General features: G+C 51.3%; 2 protein-coding genes and 1 long non-coding RNA gene across 4 annotated transcripts in view; 2 read left to right on the forward strand and 1 right to left on the reverse strand.

Moving 5' to 3' along the window:
* Positions 1–22,188, reverse strand: part of LOC137202501 (uncharacterized) — a 32,567-nt gene that overhangs the window by 9,345 nt on the left and 1,034 nt on the right. The window lies entirely within an intron of this gene.
* MIURF (mitochondrial elongation factor 1 upstream open reading frame) lies at positions 6,684–8,956 on the forward strand. The gene is made up of 2 exons (XM_067698152.1): positions 6,684–6,841; positions 8,716–8,956. Exon 2 carries the CDS (start codon positions 8,744–8,746, stop codon positions 8,954–8,956), a length of 213 nt encoding a protein of 70 aa, XP_067554253.1. The 5' UTR covers positions 6,684–6,841; positions 8,716–8,743.
* On the forward strand, positions 14,762–20,524 carry MIEF1 (mitochondrial elongation factor 1). 2 transcript variants are annotated; one of them, XM_067698147.1, is made up of 5 exons: positions 14,762–14,905; positions 15,816–15,993; positions 16,193–16,455; positions 16,962–17,669; positions 18,658–20,524. In XM_067698147.1, the coding sequence occupies exons 1-5, from the start codon at positions 14,762–14,764 to the stop codon at positions 18,949–18,951; spliced, it is 1,587 nt and encodes a 528-aa protein (XP_067554248.1). In that variant the 3' UTR covers positions 18,952–20,524. The 2 variants fall into 2 exon arrangements, with proteins under 2 accessions (XP_067554248.1, XP_067554247.1); XM_067698146.1 differs by having other exon boundaries at positions 16,962–18,825.

Genomic DNA, 22,188 nt, shown 5'->3' on the forward strand with positions numbered 1-22,188 from the left:
AAACGTCATAAGAAACGCACAACTCTACAAGGTCTAAGATGTGACACGTGCTCCTTGCATGTGGTGTCCTTGTGCAGTACGTAACCTGAACAACCACACCCAGCAGCCCTGCCTCTACATTCTAGATCTGATTCTATTACCACCCCTTCCCAACTTAAATATAGTCTATAGCTCCTCATAACCTACCGTGCCAAGTCAAAGCTCCTGATGCGGCTCCAGGGAGCCTTGCGGAGGACACATGCACCCGGAAGTTGGGAAGTGTAAAGTTGTCACAATATTCTGAAGAACTGGAGATGCGGTGCTTACGTACACACAAGAATTTAATATATGATGAAGATGGCACTGGGGGAAAGAAGGATCATTTCATAAATATCTGACAGCCATTTAGAAAAAAAGGCTAATTACATCCCTCCCTCACTCCTTACACCAAAGTGAATTCCAGATGAATACACCACAGATATAAAAATTTTAAAAAGTACAATTTGGCCAGTATTTTCTGTCTCTGGGTGGCTGTACAGTTGAGTGTGTTTGTGGGGGGGGCGGTCAGTAGGGAGGATTGAGCTGGATAAACTCCCAGGTCTAACAACGGTGAAAGCTGCCATTCATTCATTTCACCCCGACTCTAAGCCCAGAGACCTCAGCCCACCACACCCATCTGCCTCCTGTAACACTTTCTCCTTGACTGAAATATTCTCAGCTCTCTGGCACTCCTTGCCCCTGGGTGTGGGAGCCCTGCAGGTCCCAGCATCCCTCGGGAGCCCACCTCCCAGGCTGCACCCAGGCCTTCTGCTTCAGTTCCTTTCCGGGCTGTGGAAGTATTTACCTTGGACTTGAGCACAGCTGTGCTGTTTTGGTTTCCTTGTGCTGTATTTTAAGGTTTGGTGCTTTTTTTTTTTTTTTTGCTGTATGCGGGCCTCTCACCGTTGTGGCCTCTCCCGTTGCTTGCGGAGCACAGGCTCTGGACGCGCAGGCTCAGTGGCCATGGCTCATGGGCCCAGCCGCTCCGCGGCGTGTGGGATCCTCCCAGACCGGGGCACGAACCCGTGTCCCCTGCATCGGCAGGCGGACTCTCAACCACTGCGCCACCAGGGAAGCCCAGGTTTGGTGCTTTGTGATTGGAGCTGGGAAGACATGTCAGAGAGGGTATTCATCCTGACTCTGGTGGGCAGTCAGGCTTTCTCTCCGAATCCCTTTCCTTCCCATATCATATGAAAAATGCTCATGAGGCCTTGGCAGACTCAGCAGACTAGAGGAGCCCAACGGGTCATGCAAATGAGTGAACACCCATGGAGGAGACGAGAGGGAGCGGTGGGGATTGGGGTAAGCTGGGGAGCTCATACTCTGTCCAAAGGTGGTGGCAGCTCCTCAGCATAGGTGGGGAGTCCAGTGCTTCCAGATCTCCTAAACATTCAAGCAGGACTTCCCTGGTGGCGCAGTGGTTAAGAATCCGCCTGCCAATGCAGGGGACACGGGTTCGAGCCCTGGTCCGGGAAGATCCCACATGTCGCGGAGCAACTAAGCCCATGTGCCACAACTACTGAGCCTGTGCTCTAGAACCCGTGCGCCACAACTACTGAGCCCGTGTGCCACAACTACTGAAACCCATGCGCCTAGAGCCCGTGCTCCGCAACAAGAGAAGCCACCACAATGAGAAGCCCACGTACCACAATGAAGAGTAGTCCCCACTCACCACAACCAGAGAAAGCCCGCGCGCAGCAAAAAAGACCCAATGCAGCCAAAAATAAAATAAATTAAAAATAAATTAAAAAAAACAAAAACATTCAAGCAAACCTGGAAAGTTGTCTTTTATAATTGTCTGCATCTTACAAAGTTCTTTGTGGAGCAAGGAGAACACTTCTCAGTCCAGTCCAGCACGTGGACCTCCAGTTTGCCCCTTGAGGAGGTGGAAGCTATAGTCAGCCTGAGTGGTGCTGCCTCATCTGTAAGACGGGCACATTGATACACAGCCCTTGCAGGCTGTAGTAGTGATCCATGGGGATGAAGGATGTAAAGGGAAACCAACTAGCATTCATTGAGCGATTGCTCTGGGCTGGGCACGATCCTCCTCCTAAGCCCTGAAATTCCCTGTGCAGAGGTGCACAGGTGGGAACTGGGGAGATGGGATCTGGGCTCCGAGCCCACACATCTGCCGCCCTGGCCACCCACTCCTGCTGCCTGCCAAAGGGAGGTATTCCATGAACAAGCCTACGTCCCCTTTGCCCATTGCAACAGTACCTGGCACAGCGTGGGCAGCAGAGATTTCACAGGACAACGGGGGGACCTCACTCCTGTCCAGCGATATCAGGTTTTAGTTTGGTGAACACAGGATCAATGACATCTGAGGACAGCAAAGCCTGTTAGGAGGCAGGTGGCTCTCTGAGAATGATTTCCAGGTCCCTGGCTGGTGAAACTCCAGAGCCTTATTGATCTGGCTACAGCCAACATCTCCGTCATCCTGGGTGATAAGAGCATCTGCACCTTCGCTCCACCCTGGGTTCCCCTGGGAGGGCTGCGGAGGGCTGGTGGGCTGGACTGAGCCTTCTGTCTTGTCATCCAATAGCAATTTCCCTCCACTTCAGAGCACCAAGCATTTACAGAGCATCTCAATTTTATAAGGCATCCTCCCGGGCAAAGTAAAGGGAATGAGACTGGAAAGACCCAGGCCTCAGGGTTCTCACTCTCTCTGCCTTCTTAGGGAAGCCTGGGGCTGCGCTGAGCCACTCCTCCTGCAGGTAAAGGGGTACCTGGCCCGCTCTCACTCTCCCCTCCTGCCCCTCTGTGACATCCCTCCAGGGAGGGCTTACTCACGATGGCATTTTCAGCTTCTCTCCCTCTACTGGCTCCTTCCCTCCCCTGCTTGAGGCTAGAACGGGCACCAGCCAACCCCAAGCCCAAGCCCACCCAACCCAATCTGCTTTTCTTCCCCTCTAACTGTCCTCTCATCTTGCTCTTTCCCTTCTCAGCAAAATCACTGTGTCTCTCTCTACTTTCCATTTACTCTTCAGTCCCTGGGCCTCTGCCCCCACCTCTTGCTGAGCCAGTCAGTCAGAGACCAGCTCCTAACAGGGGAAGGATGATATGGGACTGGCTGGGGCGCTGGCCTCTGTGAACACACTCTCCTCCCCCCAGGCCTGCAGGACACTCCTGTCTTCTGACTGGTCCTCTCCAGCATCCTTTGCTTCCGATGGGTGTCGCCAGGGCTGCTCCTCCTTTTCCCCTGCCTCCACCCTGGTCCTGAGTGATTTCATCTAGCCCTGGGATGGTTTGGAGCTCAGACCCTAGTCCCACCACTTATGGCTCTTCGAGATCCCGTCTCCTCGGATGCAGATGGGACAACGACAGTCTTATCCTCACAGGACTCTGATGGCAGGTGGGGGTTGGTGCATGTGTCTCGGCACAGGCGGAGAGCTCAGGAACTCTTCACTCTTACTGCCCACTGATGACCCCTTCGAGGGACACCACAGTGGCCTGGGGACTGATCTCCTGCAGGTCTCAGCCTGCCCGTCCTGTCGAACCAGGTAGAGCCCTGAGATTTCGGGACCACGGAGGCATGTGGGTGCCAGATGCCTGCCCCACTGCCCCACCTCCGTTGCCATGGGAGCATGGGGGGGACAGGGAGGAGCCTTGTGAGTCTGGAAATAAAGAGAAGACCCTGAAGAGTAAGAAGAGTCCGGGGGAGCTGATCTGAAGGGCAGACCCCTCCCCGCCAAGGGACCTCCCTCCTTCCCTCCTAAAAATAATGGTCTGTAGGACAGGGGGATTAGGAGAGACATAAAAGGTCCCCTGGTCTTCCAGCTGGGAATGTCACCAATTAGATTTATTTGCGTCACAAAATTATTTCTTTAAAGAGCAAAGTAGGGCAGCCTCGAAGAGCAGAAAGGACACACACTTTGGAGTGAGACAGACCTGGGCTCCACAGCGAGCTTTTTGTCTGCCTGGCTCAGTGTCTTCGAGAAGTGCCTGCACCTTTCTCTGCTTTGGTTTTCATCATCAGGATAATCATGCTGACCAAACAGGGATGTTGGGATTAGACATAATACAACATTTGTAAACTACTCAATCCAGTGTCTGACACACAAGAGACGCTTCATAAAAGCAGATGTAGCGGCTGGTGCCACCGCAGTGTGCGTGTTTTTCCCACACCAAGCCAGCCCTGGGAGAATGACGCCTGAGATCCCAGAGGCCACGCGCATTATTGCTCTTAAACCTTAGGCCTCCTCAAGGCCCCCACCTGGGCCTCTCCCTTTCCTAGAAGTTCCAGGGGTTCACGATCTCCCCAGTATTGATGGGGCTCCATTTGCCATGGAAAGTCTTCCTTTACCTGAGTGGGGACCCTAGGGCCCTGGAAAACTGCCTTCTTTTAGCAGTTTGGGAGGCCTGGAAGATGCTCCTGGTTAGGCTGGAGCAGAGAGGCAGCAGGGCAGTTGCTCAGGCAGGACGCTGAAGCCACGGTTGACCCTTCTATCTCACCCCCACATCAGCAACTTCTGGGGCTCCACCTCCAAATACTTCCTGGATCTGACCACCCCCCTCCACACTGCCACCTCCTGGTCTGAACCCCTGTCCTCTCTCCCTTGGGGCTTTGCAGCAGCCTCTTGACCAGTCTCCCTGCTTTAGCGCTTACATCCTTCCGTTAGTCTCAAAGCCAGACTGATCCTGTGAAAAATGGAAGTCAGGGACCCTTTTCACCAAGATGGCGCCGAAAGTGAAGAAGGCAGCCCCTGTCCTCCCAAAGCTGAAGCCAAAACAAAGACTCTGAAGGCCGAGAAGCCGGTGCTGAAGTGGATCCACAGACACACACACAAAAGACACAGCGGCTCCAACGGCAGCCTAAATATCCTCGGATACGCGCCCCCAGGAGAAACAAGTTTGACCACTACACCGACACCACGTTCCCCAGACCACTGAGTCTGCCATGAAGAAGAGAGCAACACACTTGTGTTCACTGTGGAGGTCAAGGCCATCAACACGTATCAGACAGGCTGGGAAGACACTTTTATGACATCGCATAGCCAAGACCAACACCCTGATGGGGTCTGATGGAAAGAAGAAGGCATATGTTCAAGGCCCTGACTATGATGCTTGGGTGGTGCCAACCAAGTTGGGATCATCTAAACCGCATCCAGCTGGCTAACTCTAAACGTAAATGTTTTCACCAGAAACAAACAAACAAATGGAAGTCAGGTCCCATCACTCCTTTGCTCCAGACTCTCTGGTGACTCCTGTCCCAGCAAGATTTCCCCTCCCCTGCCCCTGATAAGGACCCCCTGTCCTGCCTCTTCCCACCCCCCACCCCCCTAGCCCTTGCTCACGCTCTCGCACTATTCCCCATGCACTGGCCTCCTCCCTGTTGCTCCTAGGACAGCCTGAGGGCCCACCTGAGGGCCAACACGTGGAATGCCGTTCCTGAAGGTCCTACTCAGGTCCCCTTATCAGACAGGCCTTCCAGCAACACTCCAAGTAAAAAAGCAACTCCTGGGCTTCCCTGGTGGCGCAGTGGTTGAGAGTCCGCCTGCCGATGCAGGGGACACGAGTTCGTGTCCCGGTCCGGGAAGATCCCACATGCCGCGGAGCGGCTGGACCGGTGAGCCGTGGCCGCTGAGCCTGCGCATCCGGAGCCTGTGCTCCGCAACGGGAGAGGCCGCAACAGTGAGAGGTCCGCGTACCGCAAAAAAAAAAAAAAAAAAAGCATGAGGACTTGATTTCTCTGTTCCCTGCAATGCCTGTGGCAGTGCTTTGCACATTAGACACCCCCAAACAAGGATCTGTGCAAGAATAAATGGATGGGTGGGCAACTGCTCTGTGTAAGTGCCCACCCCTTTCTGATAGATGCCTTTTAAATCCTCACAAAAGCTGAGAGGTGCTGAGGAGGTTAGGAAAGTTGTCAGAGGGCGGGCAGCTGTCCTTAAGTGGTGGAGCTGCATCTGGAGCCGCCTGGGCCTGATTCCAAAGCCTGCCTCTTCCCCTCTCCCTCTGTGGATTCCATAATGACATGGCTCCTGCCCTCAAATCTGATGAGAGACAGAAACTAATGCAGAAATTAAAAAACAGTGCCTGGCAAATAACAGGCGCCAATAAACACGTTTTGCTGTTGAAGGAGCGAAGCCCTGACGGCGGTGTGCAGACATTTCTGTGGGGCCCAAAGGAGACACCTAAGTGTGTTGGATGAGGGGCGAGGAAGGGTATCTAAAAGACTTCTAGAGGGGGACATTTGAGGGGGACCTTGAAAGGTAGGTCCTTGCCAGGGGTGCGGGAACAGCACGGAGGGATGAAAAGAAAGCAATCTGAGAAAATGGAAGACCTTTAAAAGCCACGATACGGAATACCCTTAGTGTTAAACCTCCCGCAGGCACCCCCATGGCTCCAGCCCGAGATCAGCAGACAGTGCTGGGGCCACACAGGCTACAGAGCTGGCAGCAGGTTGGGGGAATACGCCGCACAACGTCTACACCCCGCCTTCCCCCGCTCTGCCCAACCCGGACTCCCGCTCCTCCGCCCCCGACTGGGCGGGGCCCGAATGGGTGGGCGGGGCCCGAATGGCCTTGGCCGGCCCGTCCTTAGGTGACGTCACGCATGGAGGCGGGACTCCGGCCTGTGGGGCGGAGCCTCTCAAGGGGCGTAGCCTGACGCGGCTCCTGGCCCCACCCCTAGAGAAGCATAGGCCTGGAAGACCGGAAGTCCTCCAGCCCCCGCCTGCCTCCAGGCTCCCTTTGGTCCCACTCCTCAGCTCCGTGCGCAAGGTCGTGTCCCGGAAGTGAAGGGGCCATGTTGGTGGGTGACCCCAGGAGAGATACCGGGCGAGAGGCGAATCCCGAGGAGTGGAAGCGTGCGCGGTCCGCAGGTGAGTGAGGGGTGGAATGAGGGCCGGGGTCGGGGACTCGCCACGCCTTCTCTCAGGGCCTCTGTCTGGGCCCCCCCATCCGGCCCGGGCCCGGGCTACCGGCCTGGTCGTCGGGGGTCTCGCCCCAGCCCGCCCTGGGCTTTCCCCTGGAGGCCGCCCCGGGGCTCCGCCTCAGCCTCCGGAGCCCTCCCGGGGCCCCTGAGCCGGCCTGCTCCAGCCTCGGGGTCTCTCCACCCCGGCTAGGTGCGACGCCCCGCACGGTAGGGGGAGGACCTGGGGACCTGACGGGGCCCAGCGGTGCACTCGCCGATCGACCTTGTAGTAACAGCCCTCGCGTGACAGTCGCCTCCTACTTCATAAAGCATTTTTGCTGTTGATTTCTGGATTCATCTCCCACTCCGGGAGGCCCTTGGGGCCGAGGGGCGCTCTTCTACAGCTGAGGAAAAAGGGACGCGGACAGTGGCTTCCTCGAGCTCGCGCAGCAAGTTATGAAGGCCGGAGGCTGATGGCTAGCCGACTTTGGGCCCAAAGTCCAGACCTTTTTACAAGTCAGACACCTCTTCCACTCAGTCTCAGTTCTTTATTTCATAAAGAGGGACGATGCTTTTTTCCACACAGGGACATTGTGAGGGTTCCCTCTTTCGTTCAGCTTCTTTTTTGAGCCCTTGGTATGTGCCAGGCGGTGAGCTGGGAAAGTTTGTAAAGCACCTGGAAGTGCTGTACACATGGTAAGATCCCAGCAAATAGGAGTTATCATTACACAGGCGTCAGAGCTGGGGTCGGGAGTGCCCCCCCGCCCCTTTATAGCTGGGTGCCCCTGTGGGCAAGTTACTTCTCTCTGGGAGCGTCAGTTTCCTGCACTTAAAATGGGGATACTGACGACACTGGGATTGTTGATGGAATGAGAAGAGTTGTCACGTGGGATCTGCTTGGCCCATGCGTGCTACATAGTAAACACTCTCTAAGCGTTAACACTTCTTGTTACGAACCTTGACTACTTCATAAATGCCTCAGTTTAAATGTGATAATGGATGACAAAGCACTTTACAGAGGGTAACTCTCTGTGATTGTGTAAGGCTTCATTGTTACAGAAGGAAGATGGTGACAGTTTATGTGTATCTAATACTTACTGAGCACTTACAAACGAGGGTAGGTAGCATTAGTAATATTGACACCTGTCCCTGATAGACTGCTTAGTATATGCCGAGTGCTATTCTAACCACGTTTACATACATTAACGCATTTAATCCTCATATAAACCATATGGAAAATACAATTTTAATCCTCGTTTTACAGATGAGGAACTAAGGTAAGCCCAGAGAGGTTAAGAAACTTGCCCAAGGTAATGAATGAGCTCATAAGCGGTGGTGCCAGGATTCAAGTATGACCGAGACCCCTCGTCTCCAACGGCTCTAGACCACCCCTTGTGGTGAACTTCAGTTACAGTTGCTTTACAAGTGATATCTCAGGCAATTCTCAAAATAACCCGATGTGGTAAGTACTGTTAGCATATGTCGTATTGACACATAGCAGTATGTAAACGTAGATAGCATTATCTGTATTTTAAGAGTGAGGAAGCTGATGCTCAGAGAGGTTATGTACCTGGCCCCAAGCTATGTGGCAGATAAGTGGCAGAGCCAAGATTCAAGCACACAGCCCAGCTTCCAAGCCCTGGCCTTTCAGCGTAACTGGTGGTTTCCCACAAGCAGGAGTCGGTAGGCTGGGATACAGTCCCAGCCCCGCCACTAAGTCATATTGTGACCTGGGGGGGTCTCTAAGACCTAGATTAAGAACTGCTGAATTAGATAATCTCCACAGGCCCTTCCATCATTAATTCTGATTCTAGGCTTCTCTTTCTTCCCTTCTGCATATAGCCTGACGCCCAGCCCCTGTCAGTCCCCCATGGCCCCATGGAGCCGAGAGGCGGTGCTGAGTCTCTACCGGGCTCTGCTGCGCCAAGGCCGAGAGCTTCGCTACACTGATCGAGACTTCTACTTTGCCTCCATCCGCCGTGAGTTCCGGAAAAATCAGAAGCTAGAGGATCCTGAGGCCCGGGAGAGGCAGCTGGAAAAGGGCCTGGTATTCCTCCACAGCAAACTGGGAGGGATTATTTAGAATCCTCTCCTTTCCCCTCCCATCCTAATTCCAAGGGAAAGAGAACAAAAGTGCCTTCCATAGACACGCCTGCCTCTCTCCCACCGCCACCTCACAGATGCGGTAAGAAGCCTCAGGTAGGTAGGCCCTTGTTCCTGTAGGTTTCATTTTTTCTGTTGCAGGGGTCCAGGAGAGGGAGAACCTTTCCTTTAGTGACCAGAGTCCTTTAGTCATAAATCAATGGAGGAAATACAAACATATTAACAGCAGTATGTTCCCTTGTTAAGAAAAAAAAGGCCCTGAGTTTCAGGCCCCACCAGGAGACCATTTTGTTTCATAAAACATTTTACATATGAAAATGCTAGAAAACACATTGGTTAAAACTATTAGAGCTCAGTTCCTGGCTGCCTCATTCTTTGGTAGATTCACTTCTATTGAGGGCAAGATCATGTTTCCCCAAACATAACTAGACTCTGTTGCAACAGTCTCTAAAGCAAGCACAGTGTACAGACCTCGGAGGACGGTGCCTTCCTGACACTGCTACTAACAACTGTGGGATTTACAGTAAATCACTAAATCTGTCTAGGCCTCCATTCCCTCATTTGTAAAATAACAGTACCTACCTCTTCAGCTTATTGCAAGAATTAAATGAGACAACTCGGGAATTCCCAGGCGGTCCAGTGGTTAGGACTCTGCGCTTTCACTGCTGAGGGCCCAGGTTCAGTCCCTGGTCTGGGTACTAAGATCCTGAGGGCCGCACGGCGCGGCCAAAAAAGAAAAAAAGAGATAATGCACACAAAGTACTTGGAACGGTTCTTGGCCAGTGGTATGTTAGTTCTATTTAGCTCCCATGCCAGTGTGATAGTCCCACTGTAACCAAATGATTGTATTTAATTCAGCAACTTCCCAGAGGGCCTTCTCTGGCCCTGGCATTCTGGTAGGCTCTGAGGTTGAGGTGAATGACGTGGCCCATCAAGGGACGGGTCTCATGTGGAGATCGACGGGAGGTAATTCCAGGGTGAACAGCTCTGTGCTAGAGGTCAGGTAAAGAGCTTGGAGACAGGGATGATGCCAAAACTGTGCCTTGGGGGCGGGGTGGCAGTGGAGGAATCACAGGTGGCTATAGAAAAGAGGACATTTGAGGTCTGCCTCAAGTGAGAAATAGAAGCTTGCCGGGCAGACGGGCAATAAGCAAGTGTGGAGTTGGAAACAGAGACTACCACATTTTATAGTCTGGAAACCCGAGTCCAGAGTGGCTCAAGTGGTGCACCTGTAAGGCAGGTGACCAGAGTTGAGGCTGGACCAGGTCTGGAAGGACATCGAATCCCCTGTTGAGGAGGTTGTGATATCTGACAGAGGGAGACCATCAGAGCTTTGTCAGCAGGGCAATGGCGTGGATGAGGGATCGTGGCAGTGGCGGCATGGAGAATACATTGGTAGGGGATACCAGAGGCCGCGGCTCCGACCAGGTGAGCTGGAGGGACTGTGGCGGCCGGGTGGCCCGTGAGCACACTGTGCGCAGCAGCGGACTTCACCAGGCGGACGCTGGCTGCAGCAGGAGGAGAGGGGAGCGAGCGATGACTGGGAGGTGTTAGCCGTGCCAGCTGGGTGGGTGGCACTGTCTTTAACAGAGGGAAAGCAGGAGGAGGAGCCTGGCGTAATGGCTTTGGGTTCTCCTCGGCCACTCAGGTTGCTGGGCAGACTGGCTTTGGGGAGTAAAGGGCCAGGTGAGAGATGATGCCCACAAGGGCCTGCCTGCCCAGGGAGAGTGGAAGTGAACACTGAAGGCTTTGTGTTCCTAGTATCTTGACTGAGTTGGGTTACAGGTGCTGCTACCACCTCCTCACTGCCCGCCCCCCCTCCCCCCCGCCCAGAAAAAAAAAAGCCATAGAATCAGTAGCTCATTCATGCAACAGATATTTGCTATGTGTCAAATACTGCTGGCCCTGAGGACACAGCAGGGAATGAGCCAAAATGCCCCTGGGAAGCATACGGCCAAGTCCGAGTGGTTAGCAGAGAGGAGACGTGTACGAGGAGGGGCTGCAGGCTACTTGTAAGCTACTCCCCAGCCCCGTGAGCTCCAGGTTCAACTCTTGGCTGCACAACTTTCTGACACGGTGACCTGGGGCCACCACTTTACCTCTGCCTCAGTTTCTTCATCTGTAAGTTGGAGGTAACAATGTGACTGATCTCTTGGGATCGTTGGAACTAAGGGAACTAATAGGTGTAAAGCACGCTCAGGATATGCTGGCTCTTCTCAAGTGTGCTCAAGCCAGCCGTTTAAGCCATGCGCCCTTTTCAAGGAGGATAAGGTGGAGTTTGCACAGTCCTGTGCTGTCATCCTAGGAAGATACAGGGCCTCCATTGCTCATCATTCCCACTGCAGTGGGGTGATGAGTATTTCTGTTCCCACTTTTGTGTCTAAGGAGACAGGTTAAACAACTTGTCTGAGATGTTCCTAGAGTTCACATTCCCCATCCTCAGCCCTGCCCACCAGGTCAGTGTTCTGCCTCCTCTTTTTTTTTTTTTCAATATTTTAACTGTTTGTAAGTGTACAGTTCAGTGGTGTTAAGAATATTCATATTGTGGGGACTTCCCTGGTGGCGCAGTGGTTAAGAATCCACCTGCCAATGCAGGGAACATGGGTTCGAGCCCTGGTCCGGGAAGATCCCACATGCCGCAGAGCAACTAAGCCCGTGCGCCACAACTATTGAGCCTGTGCTCTAGAGCCCGCGAGCCACAACTATTGAGACCACGTGCCACAACTGCTGAAGCCTGCGCACCTGGAGCCCATGCTCCGCAACAAGGGAAGCCACAGCAATGAGAAGCCTGCGCACCGCGAAACAGAGTAGCCCCCGCTCGCCACAACTAGAGAAAGCTCGCGCGCAGCAACGAAGACCCAACGCAGCCAAAAATAAATAAATTAAAAACAACAAAAAAAGGATATTCATATTGTTGCACAAGAGATCTCCAGAACTTTTTCATCTTGTAAAACTGGAACTAAACGCATTAAACAACAGGGCTCCTCCAGGCCCTTCTCCTTGCCAGGCAGAGCTCCCACCTCCTGCAGGCTCCCAGGTAGTGCGGCAGAGCCTGAGTGGAGGGTAGACTGTGGTTAAGTAGCTTCAACGGGAACAGATTGAGTTCAGTGTTAGAATAGAAACTTTGATCTCCCTGTGGGAGCTGTGGGCGTTCTTTCCTCTTCCAGGCCACCAGATCTTCGACATCACCTGGTCCTTGGGTGGGGCGGGGAGTATATTGCACTGGAGTAGAGAAGCCTTTTCCCAAGCTTGCTCAACCTCATAGTTTTGGTCTCAAGCCCAGGATAGCATCAGCTTGGGTTTCATAGGCCATTCCTGGCTCAGTCTCAGAAGGTAAGATGTAACTCACAGGACAGTCTGGATTGCTGACTGCCTTCTGGAAGCTGACCTTTTGTCCTGTGGATGGAGATCTTAAAAGACTTAATGATGGCCCACATTTGTAGAGTCCTTTTACGGTGTATAAAGTGTTCACATACGGTATTTTAGTAGATCTGTTTTCCTCACTACAACCCTATGATTTAGGCCATGCAGGCATCATTCTCCCCATTACATAGCTGAGGGGTTAACTCATTTGAGGGCACCCAGCTAATTAGTCAGGGCTCAAAGGCAAGTACTCAGTCTCAAGATTTCCGACTCTAAAACCCAGGCTCAGAGGGGCCGAGGGGCCAAGGAGCCAGAGAGGCTCCTTCCGGCTTCTGCGTGGAGGGAGAATGTGCCCTTCTTGCTCTGCTGCATCACATGCAAGGATCATTTAGAGCAGGGTCCCCAACCTTTTTGGCACCAGGGACCGGTTGGAAGACAATTTTTCCCCGGGCCCGGGCGGGGGCGGGGGATGATGATGGCCCAGGCGGTGATGGGAGCGACGGGGAGCGGCAGATGAAGCTTTTCCTCACCCACCACCCACCTTCTGCTGTGTGGCCTGGTTCCTAAGGCTGTGGACCACTACCGGCCGGGGGGTTGGGGTCCCCTGATTTAGAGGGTGGTCCTCCCTATTGTAAATACATCTCTAAAGGTTCTTTTGTTTTAAAAGCAATAAAACGGTAGCCATGGTTTTGTATTGGGAACTGTGTAATGATCACCTTTGTCCTGATTGGATTACTCTGCCTCAGATGAGTTTATGTCCCATCTCTGTCTCAGTGGCCACTGGAGGGAGGATGACTAGAGTTCTTGCCTGACCCCACCTGTAAATGCAGAGTTTAACTCTTCTCGTCAGCCTTGTTTGCTCTGTGCATCTGAAGTGGGAGTATATTTCATTGAGCCAAGCAGTTTCTCATTACGTCCCTAAACCTGAAGCTCCTGTCGAAGGTAAAAGGTGGAGAAGAGAAAAGTGCCATGGTTGTGAACTCTAGTTGGGAAAAAATAATTTTGGGATCGACAGCGACTCTTAGTTAACTCAATTGCTGGAATAAGTAGAGGCAGAAATATTTCTCTCTTGTTGACAGGGGAGGCCAGGGGCATGACATGCGACACTAGCAATACCCAGTTGTAAGGGTATTAGAAAGAATGCTACTTCGCACTGGAAGATGCACCAGTGATCTTGTCCCTCTCTGTCCTCCCGTTCTAGGTATATTGGTGAATGGTAAACAACTGTTTTTCCCTACGTGGTTCCTGGCGTACAGGACACGGGAGGTAGGAGGGGTAGCAGTGTTAAAAGCAGTGCTCAGATTTGAGCCACTTTGCCATCCTTTATCTGGGTCAGGCCCAGGGTTCTAACTGCATGGGAAGTGCGCTTACTGGGAGACCAGGGGAACTTCAGTCAGGATGACCGCGTCGTTGCCAGGGAGCAAAGGTGTGCTCGCCTCGCTCCAGCACTGTACAGAGGCCAGCCTCTTCTGCCTTGTGCCCTGATCTCCGCTTAGGTGACCACATTTTTAGTTCATTTTCCAAGCACACTTGAGCAGGTGGATATTTTGTTTTCCAGTTAACAGCTGAGTCTGCAGTGACCGTTTTGTTTATTCTCAGTCTCTGTCACAGTGCCAGGCTCACCTGAGCTTCTTGTGGTGCCCCTGCACACTTGCCCCAAGAAACAAAGCATTTGTCAAGTGGGCCTGTCCACAGAGTTCTCTTCTTCTCTGGATCTTTCTCACATGTGGACTTGTAGTTTTGTCTCCGTGTGCCAGGGTATTTAGTCTGTGTTGTTGTTGTTATTATTATTTTTCGCAGAAAATACATAGAATAGGAACAGTTTGACTTGGGTAAGGGGAAACATTATACAGTAGAAAAACCGTCATGCTAGGAGTTGAGAGGCGGCCTGAGTTTTGCATATGGCTTTGTCATTCCTTTTCTCTGGGACCTCTGGCAAGTCACCTCCCTACATGTGAAGTGATGTGATGGGATTAGATGGGTCTCTAATTAATTTACACCTTCTCAGGTCTAACCTTCCATAAGCAGTGGTCAGAGGATCAAAATATGATCTGCATTGTAATGTTGGGAAGGGGTCCGGAGGGTGGTATTGCGTGGGGGCGGGGTACTTCACTCTCATACGAGAAAGGGTTGACAGTGAGCTTATTATCGCTCTCTGTAATCTCACTAGATTGGTGGGGAGGCTTTCCCATGACTAGCATGATCATTTCCTCTGCCTTGCATCCCTTACATCAAGGGACACGATACCTCCCTCCTGACCCTAGAACATGGAGTGCTAGAGGCCAGAGGATTTGGGTTCCTGGAACTCACAGAGTACCCTGAAATTGTTGGGGACTGGCCTGATGGGGGAGGGAGGAGGAGGGCTGCTTCCCAAGGTCCAAGGTGGTGATGGCTGTGTTCTGCCTTCCTTCTCAGGTGAGCAATGGCAGGCGCTGGTGAGCGCAAAAGCAAGAAGGATGATAATGGCATCGGGACGGCCATTGATTTTGTGCTCTCCAATGCCCGGCTGGTGCTGGGGGTGGGTGGAGCAGCCATGCTGGGCATTGCTACACTGGCGGTTAAGCGGGTAAGTACACTCAGCCAGGGGTTGGAGAGGTGGTGAGGCTGCCGAGTGGAGCTGACTTAGAATAAGACTTTGCTACTGCTAATGGAAATGTAACTTGGTAATTTGGCATTATTAGACGAGACCTTAAGAGGATTCAGTAAATCTGCTTCTTAGGACTCCGCCCTAAAGAAACTGTTGGAGATACAAATAAAAAGTTTATCCCAGCGAGTGAAAAATTGCAAATAATCAAAATAGCCTTCCTTGACTACCTTGTTTAAAATAGCAGGACTCCCACCACACATTTTTCCTATTTCTCCTTCCTACTTTACTTTCCTTAACACCTATATCTGCATGGTTTAGCTTGGATTATGTATTGCCTGTATCCCTCTGCTAAACTGCAAACTCCATGAGGGCAGGGATTGGGTCTCTTTGGGTTACTGCTTTATTCTGTGCACCTAGAACAGCTCCTGGCACAGAGCAGCCATTCAGTGATGTATTTGTTAAATGGACCAGTGTTTGACATTACAGTACATTCATAAAGTACAGTGTTGTATAGTTAGAAATTGTACCATAATGTTCAACACTGATTCATTTTTAGTGATATGGGGGAGTGATAAAAATGATACGTAAAAAAAATCAGTTTTCAAAAGTATATATAGAGGAGGATCCTAATTACACAAATATATATTTTCAGAAAGAAATATACCAAAATATTAACCATTATCTCTGGGTTATGACATTATGGATAAATCTGTTTCTTATTTATATCATTTAGTATTTCCTGAGATTTTCTGTGTGGAGCAGAGTATTCCATAATCTGGAATAAAACAAAGTTATTGAAAAATAGTAGCTGAACTCATTAAGGCAAAGCTGCTGGGAAGGAGGGAAACAGGAAAGAAGGTCATGTGCTGGGTCCTCTCTGCTGTTTCAGATGTATGATAGGGCAATCAGTGCCCCTACCAGCCCCACCCGCCTGAGCCATTCAGGGAAAAGGAGCTGGGAAGAACCAAACTGGATGGGCTCCCCCCGATTGCTCAACAAGGACATGAAGACAGGCCTGAGCAGGTCCCTACAGGCCCTTCCCACAGGCTCCTCGGCCTTTGACACAGGTGAGGAAGGCTGGTACCCCTTCTGGGACTGACCTCGGGGCTCTCAGTGCTACTCATGCATTCAACACATTTCTTAGGGACATACGTGCCAGGCACCATGCTAGCCTTTTGTGCCAAGCCCGTCTCCTTTGGGGCTGAGGCAGCCGTGGATGAGCAAGCACGGGAAGAGCTCACGTGCCTCTCTCTCTTGCCTTGGCAGATACATTCTGCCCGCCCCGGCCCAAGCCATTGGCCAGGAAGGGCCAGGTAGACTTGAAGAAGTCACGACTCCGCATGTCCCTGCAGGAGAAACTTCTTACTTACTACCGGAACCGGGCGGCCATCCCTGCTGGCGAGCAGGCTCGGGCCAAGCAAGCTGCTGTGGACATATGTGCCGAGCTCCGGAGCTTCCTGCGGGCCAAGTTGCCTGACATGCCACTTCGGGACATGTACCTGAGTGGCAGCCTCTATGATGACCTGCAGGTAAGCAGGGGGTTCTTACGAAGGGCAGGGTTGTACTGACCAGGATGCTTCTCAGTAGGGCTGTTGGTACAGGCTTGCCAGAAAGGTTAGTCCTACTGCGTCTGAATTCCACATACTGCGGTAGCATTTGGAGATCCCTGCCTTTAACGTTTTTTGTTTTTTAGTCATACTCACAACTTCTAGGAAGCTGTCAGAGGCCTCCTCCTTCCTATATTCTTGTCCCTATCTTTCCTTTCTGGCTTTCCTTTGAGCCGTCAAGGCCTGGGGGATGTCATGTGTACTTCTGTGTCCAGAGGCAACGTGGTGTGTGGAATGAGCACGGGCGCCAGTGTCCGACTGACCTGGGTTGAAATCCACACTCTGAATTGATATGGTCACGTGGAAGAATTCTTAGTTCCCCTTTTTGTTGGGGGGGGATATAAGATGGTGGGACCTGTGTTTGGGGAAACTTGGCTCTTGAGCTCAAGATTAAATCCCTCAAAACCTTTTTAATTCTTCTCCACCAGGTGGTGACAGCCGACCACATCCAACTCATCGTGCCCCTTGTGCTGGAGCAGAACCTGTGGTCGTGTATCCCCGGAGAGGACACCATCATGAACGTCCCCGGCTTCTTCCTGGTTCGCCGGGAGAACCCAGAGTACTTTCCTCGTGGTAGTAGTTACTGGGACCGCTGTGTAGTAGGGGGCTACCTCTCTCCAAAGACAGTGGCAGACACGTTCGAAAAGGTGGTGGCTGGCTCCATCAACTGGCCGGCCATCGGGTCCCTCTTGGACTATGTGATTCGACCGGCCCCACCCCCGGAGGCTCTGACTCTGGAAGTGCAGTATGAGCGCGACAGGCATCTCGTCATTGACTTCCTGCCGTCGGTGACCCTTGGTGACACTGTCTTGGTGGCCAAACCACACCGGCTAGCCCAGTATGACAACCTGTGGCGGCTGAGCCTGCGTCCTGCTGAGACGGCGCGCTTGCGGGCTCTGGACCAGGCCGACTCTGGCTGCCGCTCTCTGTGCCTCAAGATCCTCAAGGCCGTGTGCAAGTCCACCCCGGCCCTGGGTCACCTCACTGCCAGCCAGCTCACCAACGTCATCCTCCACGCGGCCCAGGAGGAGGCTGACTGGTCTCCCGACGTGCTGGCTGACCGATTCCTGCAGGCCTTGCGGGGACTCATCAGCTACTTGGAGGCCGGAGTTCTGCCCAGTGCCCTAAACCCCAAGGTGAACTTATTTGCAGAGCTTACCCCTGAGGAAATAGACGAATTGGGATACACTCTCTATTGCTCACTGTCTGAGCCAGAGGTGCTGCTGCAGACGTAGGGCAGGTGAAGGCAGGTGTCGAGCGGTCAGGCCCTGGATTCTCTGTTAGAAACACTTGGTTCCATAGTTGATGCCTCACGGGGTCCCTAGGTGCCTCCCGTCTTTGCTGGTCATCGCCCTGGGCATTTCATTCTGATTAGAAAGGTATCCCTCTCTCCTCTTTAATCACCAACCATTTCTATTTTTGTTACCAACCACTGTGCTCCCTACTTTTCCCCTCCCCCTTGCTCCAGGCTAGTTTTTCTTGGAATGAATTGAGAAGGTGGAGCAGTGGCCTGAGCTGTGGAGACCACTTGGTGTTTTGCATTTCGGCACAGGTCTGCTGTGTCTGCCCTGCCACCTGCCCCTTTTCAGTGTCTTCTTTTTCCACCTGTTCACACCTGTTTTGCTTTTTTTTCTGGACATCTGCCTAATCAAGATGCTGCCTTGTAGTTGACTGTCACTGAAGTTATGATTGCATGTTTCAAACTGAACTCTGCAGAGAGCGCCCAGACAGTATTTAGGGTTTCTAGGGGTAAAGCTGGTGGAAAAGCTGGCCTTTGACCCAGGTTCCTGGAAAAGAAGCCCATCCCCCCCCCACCAACCTCTTGACCAGCTCATATCCGGAAGTGCTAAGAAGGTCTCTCATGGGAGCACTGTTGTTGCCGCACACGGGAGCGAGGGCTCAAGATAAACTGGATGCGTAGTTATTCGGAGACTGTGTTTCTTAGTGGCCATCAGTGAGAGAGTAGAGTGGGGGAACCTGGAGGTGGTGGAGAGGGTCTGCGTGCCTGATGTCTGTGCCTCATCTGTGGCTGGTCCAGCCCGGCACCACTGCGTGCGGGAGTCAGACAAAGACTGGGAGGGAAGGGGCTGTTGTTTGCTCCTTCCCCACCTTCTTGCCAATTAGGACAAGGCCTTCAAGGACACAGTCTTAGTGCTAGAGGTTCAGCTAGACAGGCGGCTGAACGTCAGTGACCATGTTTCTCCCACGTCAGGCCCTGCCTTTCTAGGATGTTGCCTTAGAGGAAGAACGGGCCCAGCAGCCAGCCCTCCGCTCCCCAGTGTCTGTCACAGGAACGTGATGGGGGTGTTTGCTGAGCTCTCCAGGCACCTCCAGAGGCCAGAGGGCAGGCACATATGCACAGACCTCTTCCCCCTGTCCTGTCTCTCACCCAGCACCTGGGAAACCGGTGCTACCTAGGAAGAGAGCGTATGGCTAAAACACATCTGAGAGGGAGGTGGGTACTTGCCACGTTCCTTCTTGTTTCCCGCTGCTAGAATTGCACTATTTATTGCAATGTAAAAAGTATCCTGAGAGTGGGGAGGAAAGTTTAATATACAATGTCAGTGCATCTTCTTGTTCTGTGTTTATTTTTTCCTGTTTGTGCCAAGAGGCTGATGATAATTCTGTTTCTGATCTGCCCATCCAGTATTTTGTTCTCCTCCCATCAAATCCTATTATTATTTTTATTCTTACTACCTCTCCATCAGTGAGATTCTGGTGAAGCTCTCTGCAGCTGTCTCATTACTTCCCAATGACCGCGACATGAAATGACTCTTTAAATAGCATTGAAACCTTAGCTTCCCTTTGAATTTAAGGTAGAGCTTCTTGTCCCCTTTTTTGTCCTGGATTAGGAGGTTGAGAACTAGGGTTAACCTTGGCTATATTTGGAGACTCTTCCTGCCTCTTCTCTCATATACATGCGAAGCTTCCCTAAAATGGTTCAGTTGTTTCATTTGTATGAAGACATTGAGAGAGAATGAAAAATAGCAAGCCCAGATCCCTGAGAGAGTCTCCATCCTGGCTGTTCATCACAATCAACTTGGAGTTTATGAAACACTCCATATGCCTGAGTGCTACCCTGGGGGATTGGTGTAGAGGATGTCCACAGAGGGTGGAGCCTGGCACTGACGGTTCCATTGCGCCCATTTGGTGTCACTGGAAGGAAGGGAGAGGGGAGGGCTGAATGTGTTGGAAAAGCATGGGTTTGTCTTCATTCAGATAAAGGATTTGGTTTTCCCAATGTGAATATTATAAAACCTATAATTTTCCCAAGCTGGAGTCTGACCAAATTCCATATAAAACATTGGAAGGAGAGCTCAAAAAAGAAAAGATTTTAAAGATCAAATCCCAAATTATCAAAGCCAAGTGTAATGGTGATTTGAGTTTATCTCCTCTTAAAGAGCATCTTTCTAAGGGCAGCTCTGTCTCTTACCTATGTTTCACAAAACCAAAAACCATAACTGCCATTTCACAAGCAAGAACCTCTTAGAAGTCCTCAGAACTAGAAGCGGTGGGAATCCTTGGCTCAGGTCCTGGTGGGTTTGCTGACTGAGATGGGGCAAGTCTCATTGTAATACCTGGACGACAGTCCAGTGCTTTGAGATTCTTGGTTAGAGGAGGGGAATACCCCCCACCCCAACACACACACATTTTTTTTTTTTAATCTTTGGGGAAATATGTAGGGCCTTTTCCTGCTTTTCTGCCTTTCTACTCAGTAACTCCCACGTTTGCCTGAAGTAACAGCATCTGCTCTTACTTCTCCATCTGGAAGTTTTTTTGCACCATCTAGGTTAGCAAAGCACATAGTTAGCCTAATGCTTGAAGAAAGACTCATCATCTTGAAAACCCAATCAATTCCAAAGTGCATTTTGCTTTTCCCTGTTGCCCCTTCCTAAAACGTGAGTTCAGGACAACAGTATTTTTCTTTATATGCTTGGTTGTGACTTTTTTTTTCAAATAAAAAAATAATTGAAGCTCATGTTTGGAAAAACTGTTGTGAGGCCTACAGTCTTTCCTCCTAGGCTCAGCCCTTGGTGGTCCTGTTCACACTCCAGATTAGCTGATTTTGCCCCTTTCTACTCCACTCAAGTTGAGAGCTCAAATGGTTTTGACAAGGAATCAGCTTCAGGATCAAAAGGTCCTGGAGAGGAGCCGGGGGGCCTGGGATCCCTGCATGTGTCCAGAGGCTCTGCTCTCACAGGATTTGTGAGAACCCTGCTCTTCGTGCTGAAGCTCAAGGCCAAAGAGGACTTAGGACTAGAGCTGTGAGGCTGTAGCCCTTGTAGATATGCTTAGCTGATTCTAAGCGGCCAAAATACCAGGGATGTGAGTTCTGGGGTTAACTGCATATAGCGTGGTGTTTACCTTTTCATTCTGATCACCTTATGTTCTCTGTGCTTGGCCCCTGAGGCCAAGTCCACAACCTGCCTTCCAGTCACTTGCTTGCCCTTCAATAAGCAGTTGATGTGTTTAGCTGATAGATTTGGAATCAGTCACCAGTCTTTCTGTCCTGTCTTGGCTAGGTCCATATAGAAGCAGCTTAGCCCTGAGACCCAGAAAACTACTGTCCTTTTTCTCCTTGAGGGAGGGAATAAAGCTGGGGAACATGCTGTCCTTCCACAGCATGGGAAGAAGAAAATTAAAGTCTCCTTTCCAACAGCTTTGACTTGTGTGTGTGGTATGAAACATTTTCCTACAGCAGTGGGACTGGTTCTCCATTTGCAGCTAGGAGAACCTTTGAAGTGCCTGATCTGGGTCACCATAATAGAAAGGATGGGACAAGGTGCCACTGGAGTCATTCTCCCACCCCTCTGCAGTGTCAACCTGGGGCAGCATTACTTTTAATTCTCAGCCATCTGCATGGTCATCTGACAGCGAAAGGAGGACATGCCCCGAGGGTCCTTTTTAAGATTTGAGTAGTAGCTCACTGCCTTTGCACTGAAAGACTAGATCCTTTATATATATCTAGATACTCGTGATTCCCCAAGGGGAGAAAAAAACCACATCAAGCATCCAGTATGCTTTGCATATACCAGTTGTTTATAGTTGTTGATTTCAGTTAATAATAGTCCTCTGAGGAAGCAGGATGATGTAATGAAGATGGGGAGGGGGCCTTGGGAGGTGTGTCAGAGACCTGAGTTCTAATAATAGGAGTAATAGCAACCATTTATCCAGCACTTATCAGATACCAGGCGCTAAGCTCAGTGCCTCTTATATTATCTTCATTCTAAGTGCAAGGATACTCACCATTCGCTTCATTTTACAGCTCAGGAAACTGAGACTCAGCGAGGATAAGTCACTCAACCAAAATGTCTCCGCTAATAAATGGAAGAGCCAAGTTTGCGGGGTTTACCCCTAAAATCTCTTCTAACTCCTACCCCATACTGCCTTCACTGGGCAAGACCCTTCATCCCTTTAGTCCTCAGTTTACCATTGTAAAATTGCTGGGCTAGACTGAATCAAGTCAATGAATGGTCAGTAATGTAGGACAGTCCTTCCCAAATTTTTGACATCAGTCCTCAGACATAATATTTGTAGGGCTTACTGAAAGGAATGGAAGCAGAAACTCAAGGTTTCCGCCCCCGCAGTGTCTGACGAGAGGGCTGGAGGGTGGGGGAGGGCTTTCTTGTTGCTCTTAACAGTTCCCCAGTAGAG

The sequence above is a fragment of the Pseudorca crassidens genome, chromosome 11 (genome assembly GCF_039906515.1).
Source record: "Pseudorca crassidens isolate mPseCra1 chromosome 11, mPseCra1.hap1, whole genome shotgun sequence".
Lineage (NCBI taxonomy): Eukaryota > Metazoa > Chordata > Mammalia > Artiodactyla > Delphinidae > Pseudorca > Pseudorca crassidens.

Coding starts and splice junctions, on each gene's coding strand:
- MIEF1 (XM_067698147.1), top strand. CDS start 14,762: ATGGCAGGCGCTGGTGAGCGCAAAAGCAAGAAGGATGATAATGGCATC. Junction 16,456..16,961: donor GCCTCTATGATGACCTGCAG/GTAAGCAGGGGG, acceptor CTTCTCCACCAG/GTGGTGACAGCCGACCACAT. Junction 17,670..18,657: donor CCAGTGCCCTAAACCCCAAG/GTGAACTTATTT, acceptor CTTGCCAATTAG/GACAAGGCCTTCAAGGACAC.
- MIURF (XM_067698152.1), top strand. CDS start 8,744: ATGGCCCCATGGAGCCGAGAGGCGGTGCTGAGTCTCTACCGGGCTCTG.